Raw genomic sequence first — 6058 nt, forward strand, 5'->3', positions numbered from 1 at the left:
AATTACATATTAAAAAACCTGGAATAACTATTTTAGTTATTTTTTTGTGATTGAATAATATTATTTGTGGGTACTTGAAACTTCTAAAGTATACTATTATGTATCTATGATAGTACCACGGTTTGTTGTTGATGTATAACGCGTTACCTAATGGATATTGTGATATGATTAATTTGGAATTTATAATTGATATCTATTATAGGTCAATTATTTTTAATATCATAGATAAGTATACCTATAATAGATATGTCTAATATCTAGACTGACAAACCGTCTCCGCTCAGAATCGTTTTTCTTATACAGTGATATTATATCATTGAATTCAAATTTAATACCATCCATTATACAGTGACCCACTTGTAACCTACTGTACAGCAGAGCGATATCCACTTTCCACCTTTTTTTTTTTTTATGACTCAATGCAATTTTTTTGATACTCATAATTTATATATAAATGTATTTTTATAGTTTAAAGGCATTCAAATCCTGAACTCAATGTACATTTCACAATGCAAAATACACAGCAAATACCAGAATCCAGAAAATGCGAACCAGCAAAATACGCGTATAAAAATTGTCTTATTCAGAGGAATTTGAAGTAATACAATCCTTACGCAAGTAAGCAGTCAGTAACGGAGTAAGTGATTTAAATTGCTAGAAAAATATAAGAAGTTTTATTTTTAATTTTAGAGATAAGGTTTTCTGTGATATTAAACTAGTAACAGTCGATGACAAAATATTATTCGCACATAAAGTGGTTTTAGCATCGGCTAGTCCATATTTCCATGCAAAGTTTACTAAATGTTCAGAAAGAAATCATATTGTAATCAAACAGTTAGATTCAACTGCTTTAGAACTGTCAGTAAATTTTATTTATTCTGGGGAAATTGTGGTCACTGAAGAAAATGTTCAGGTAATAATAGATAAAATTGGATTTTATTATAAACAACAAAATTATTTAAATTGTTTATTTCTCAAGGCTTTGTTAGCAGCAGCAAGTCTCTTGCAGTTACGAGAAGTAAAAGATGCGTGTTGTGATTTTTTAAATTCCCAACTCCGCCCTACAAATTGTATTGGTATAACCGCAATAGCTGATAAATATAGCTGTACAAAATTGTTAACAAGTTCAGAATTATATATACAAGACCACTTTTCGTACGAAATATTATTTATTATTATGATTATATAAGGACATGTTATTTATTGTTGTTATAATTTGATTCTTAGGGAAGTTGTTGACGGTGACGAATTTACGTCCTTATCTCCCGAACAAGTGGTTGAGTTGATCTCCAGTGATAAAATTACAGTTCCATCTGAAGAAAAAGTATGCAAACTAATATTGATCATTGTTATGTTTTAGTATTGGGAAAAGAAAAATTCAGTAACCTACCTATATATATGTTGTCTAATTAATTTATAAGTATGTTTATTGTTTTAGGTATTTGAATGTGTTATTCGTTGGGTAAAACACGAACTGGATTCAAGAAAATATATTTTGCCTCAACTGATGGAACACGTACGTTTACCGTTAACATCGAAACATTACATATTAAAAAAAGTAGCTGAGGAACCACTTATTAAGAATTGTCTTAAATGTAACTTTGTTTTCTACACTTATATTATTATGTTATCAACTTATTTATTATATATAATATTTATCATTTTCAAGGTACAGATTACGTAATGGAGGCATTAAATTTTCATATACTCAATTCAGAAGAGCTCATTCCACAAAATGTACGGAATACACCCAGACATGGAGATAAAGTATTATTCTGTTCTGATTAGTTTTTCTTTCCGATATATTTAAAAATTTAATTATAACAGCTTATATTAGTGGTCGGTCATGATAATGTGATTAATGAGCCTATATTTGGAGGAAGACCAGAATATAACTTTAAAGCTATTAATACTACAGAATGGTTCGACCCAAAAATTAATCAATGGCTTAATTGACCAGAAATGATAAAAAGATGTCGTGGGGCTGGTCTAGCAGTAGTGAATGAAAATTTCGTGTTTGCTGTGGGTGGTGTTGATAGTTTTAGAACATTTCTTCGGTCGGTTGAAATACTAGATTTATCTTCAGAATCACCTAGTTGGAAATCAAGTGTTGATATGTTAGTCGAACGAAATTTTCCAGGAGTTGGTGTAATTAATAATTATCTATATGCCGTAAGTAATGTTGATTTATAATGTGTTAGTTTATTCGTTATTTCTGTTGTAAAGTAGGTAACAATAGATTTACATTTAAGGTTGGTGGACATAATAAGAGTGATTCTGCATTAGATAGTGCTGAAGTTTTCGACTACAATACTCAAGAATGGCGTATGGTATCTAGTATGTGTACTAAAAGATATGACTTTGGGGTCGGAGTCCTGAATAATCTTTTATATGCGGTAAAAAAATGTGTTAATTTATAATACGTTGGTTATAATTATTGTAAACAAAAAAAAAAAAAATTCTCTCTAAGAATAATAGTGGAATATGTCCCTTAACAAAATATTTTAATAAGTTATAATTTTAAATTAACAAATAAATTATATACCTACCTATTAACATGTATATGATTTGATGGAACGTCTACTCAATTCAATGATTGCATGATTACATCAGAAATTGATTTATTTTGAATATTGTCGATGATATTTTAAAATTTAAAATTATAATAAAATTCATTAAGTGTTTTAACATTTTTATTTGCACTACCTAAATAATGTTTCTTTCATGATTGATCAAAATTGATTTTTAATTTCTAAAAATATTCAAACTTTTATAGTAACTTATTTGATGTGTTAATAAATAATCAATACATTTTTGTAGTTAAATTTATTATTTATATTTATATTCAACTTTTCATAAATATGTACTCCTCCATTTTATTAAAAACGATAGGCAATAATATTATATTTTAGGACTTGTGTTTTTACTTCACAATTTGTATAAATTACATTTTTTAGGTAGGAGGATGTGATAAACCATTTCAGGCCTTAGACATTGTTGAATGTTATCATCCCAGCCTTGATGGACAACAGTCGCAAAAATGTCTGTACGGCGCAGTCAGGTTGGTATAGGAGTTTTAGACGGTGTACTGTACGCTGTAGGTGGTTGTGATGGATCAAAAACTTTGAGTAGTGTTGAAGCATACAGACCAAGTACAGGAGTTTGGACAACTATTGTTGATATGCATTTGCCTCGACGACGCGCAGGTAGAATTATTCAAAATTATTTAATGAAACATTTTTTTTTATAAATATATTGAATTTAACTTAATTTTGAATGCAGGTGTAGTTGCATTAAACGGTTTATTGTATGTCATCGGTACAAGAGGACAAAACGAAACTTCTACTGACAATTGTACAGAATATTATAACCCGAAAACCAATACCTGGACGATGGTAACAGCGTCAATGAATTATAACCGGAATCCAGTTGGAGTAGTAGCCATTAATAGACCACAATATTTAAAAAAATGTCAGCATTCATGATTCTTTTTTTTTTTGCTACAATATACATATTATAAGTGTTTTCTTATATGGTATTAGTTATATAGTCTTAATTGATTTTCCATTCATTTGACTGTTGTTAATTAATATGTTATTAAAATATTTTATATTATATTTGATTCATATTGCCAAGGATTGAACTTTTAAATTAAGTTTTCTCATTTATAGTTAATACTAAAAAATCTATAAAATAATATAATATACTTAACACATTTTAGATTCTGAGTGAAACGATGAATGTATTGATTTTACAATGATGTGTGTGTTTTCGGGAATCTGTTGGAAATCTATTTTCGAGAAAATTAATTTTGGTTTTTGGTGCAACTCTTAAACAAACGACCGAAGGTACATGAAATGTTGACTGAATGTTTATATTAGCATTTTCTATACACGATAAAATTTTCCAAATATTCTTATTTTGAGCTCTTTACGGACATTTCCAGTTTCCATTTATTTTGGTCTTTTTTTTCTATAAATATTAATTTATAATTTTCTATACAATTTTATTTATTGGTTAAAAAAGCTTGAAAATGTAATAAAAGGCTCCTAGGATATTTTTTCAAAGGCAGATGAATACATTTAAATTCCATAGTCACATTTTTTTTTTTTAAAGCATTTAAAGTTCAAATATTGACAAAATACGTAAAAATGACGAAAATTTGCAAATTATTTTGAGTTAGAAATTCATAAAAAATTTTCTTTTTAAATCTAAGATTTGAAAATGTAATACAAGATCAATCATAAGTTTGTCTATCCTTATCAAAAACAAAAATGTCTTCAAGCAAATCAAAATAAATTTTTATGAACGTTCAAATTTCATATTTTTACAAGATTGGATATTCACTCCATTTCTCACGTAGCGGATTTTGTTATTTCGTTTTAATTCAAAAACCAATAACTGTAGATACATGGCAATGAACAAGCTCTAAATCATTTGTTTTTGTTTACGAACATACGATTCGCATACAGGGGGAAGTATGGCCCACCATGGGTGAAGTGCCCCCCTGTAACGCCACGATACCACAAAAAAAAAAAATTTAACATTAGTTAACGTAGCTAACATAGTTAACATTCCAGAAATAAATGCCATCACTTTATTAGCAAAAAGAAAAGAGTTCAGTTTAAAAATAAAATTTAATTAAAATTAATTATATGATTTATGACTTATGGCTATATATCTATATAGGTGAGATGATTGTACATATTTTGTACATAATAGGTATATTATCACTAGGTCTATAATTGTAAAATATATATGTAATAATTGAATATATAGTAAAAAAAAAAAAAAAATGATAAAAAAAATTAACGTTATTTATAACGCACTACCTTAGTAATAAAAAAGTAATATAACGTGATAAAAATAATTTTAGGTAACACAAATGTAATTTAAATAAAAATATTTAAAGTAACGAGTTACGTAATTTTATCACTTTTTAAAAGTAATTTATCCAACACTGGGATATATTATAATATTATGTTTATATTATTGATAATTATTTGGTAGCTGGTAATTCATATTAATATTATTTGTATATTATCATATTATGTGTATATAATAATATTATACTTTAGAAGTCTTATGCACAAACGAATAATATTTTTATATTATTATAACAAAAAACTAACATTTTATAAAAAAATTTAACTGCAAAGTAGTATGTAAATTTTCAATATTATCCATTTTGTCTAAATTTTAGCTTTAAATGTTTTTTAAAAAAAATCTATTATATGTATTTTTAATATTTTTCAACTGATGATGAAGTAATGTGTGAGAATCCTTGTTATAAATTTTCATGCAATTTTGCCCAACGAATAAAATTTAATTGACATTTATAAAAAAATAAAAACTAAAATATGTAATTGAAAATTTGAAATGTCCGTAAACAAGTAGAAATGAATCAAACTATTTCAAACATTTTATCAAGTATAGAAAATTATAAGATAAACATATGGTGTACATTTCAAGATTCAAAATTATTTATTTTTTAATTAAAACAAAATAAGAAAATCTTCTCATCATGGACCGATTTTCCTATTTTATACTGAATATTCAATGTTGTAAAAGATTGAACTTCAAACGCTCATAAAAAATTTCCCTTCTAAAAGACATTTTTTGGACCTTTTCACAGCCTTTCTATGGGACACAGTACAATCCTGTACGTATAGCTAGCTCGTAGGAAGAAATAATAATTTAAATTGTAAGCATTTTAAATGGATAATTTAAATAAACTACAATTAAAACGTTTTAAATTATAAAATCAATAATATATTATTTTAAATGGAAATCAGAAACAACTTATATTAGGGTTACCATATTTTATTTCGCAAAAACCGGGACAACATTTTTAAAATTTTTTTAATTTATTTTCTGATATTACAATATACTTTGTAACACACATTATATGGATAATAATATTTGAAGCTTTAAAAATTAAAGAATACATAATAAAATATAACATTTTTAATCTGTGTTCTCCGTCGGCAGAAAAGTCTGAGTTGTTTGATACTTGGCTGAACTAGGTATGCACTTTTTGAAGCAATGTTTTATTGGC

The 6058-nt window shown here is 26.5% G+C and overlaps 1 protein-coding gene across 1 annotated transcript; it reads left to right on the forward strand.

Annotated features, from left to right (window-relative positions):
• Window positions 1–1945: 1945 nt before the first annotated feature.
• On the forward strand, window positions 1946–3636 carry LOC107882166 (kelch-like protein 2). Its single transcript, XM_016802879.2, has 4 exons — window positions 1946–2172; window positions 2253–2396; window positions 2958–3206; window positions 3283–3636. The coding sequence occupies exons 1-3, from the start codon at window positions 1963–1965 to the stop codon at window positions 3069–3071; spliced, it is 468 nt and encodes a 155-aa protein (XP_016658368.2). The 5' UTR covers window positions 1946–1962; the 3' UTR covers window positions 3072–3206; window positions 3283–3636.
• The last annotated feature ends 2422 nt before the right edge of the window (window positions 3637–6058 follow it).

This window comes from Acyrthosiphon pisum, unplaced genomic scaffold (genome assembly GCF_005508785.2).
Source record: "Acyrthosiphon pisum isolate AL4f unplaced genomic scaffold, pea_aphid_22Mar2018_4r6ur Scaffold_21003;HRSCAF=22751, whole genome shotgun sequence".
Taxonomy (NCBI): Eukaryota; Metazoa; Arthropoda; class Insecta; order Hemiptera; family Aphididae; genus Acyrthosiphon; species Acyrthosiphon pisum.

Excerpts from the sequence above, each read along its gene's own strand:
- LOC107882166 (XM_016802879.2), top strand. The coding sequence starts at position 1,963 with ATGATAAAAAGATGTCGTGGGGCTGGTCTAGCAGTAGTGAATGAAAAT. Across the intron at positions 2,173-2,252 it reads TTAATAATTATCTATATGCC|GTTGGTGGACATAATAAGAG; the intron begins GTAAGTAATGTT and ends TTTACATTTAAG. Across the intron at positions 2,397-2,957 it reads TGAATAATCTTTTATATGCG|GTAGGAGGATGTGATAAACC; the intron begins GTAAAAAAATGT and ends TACATTTTTTAG.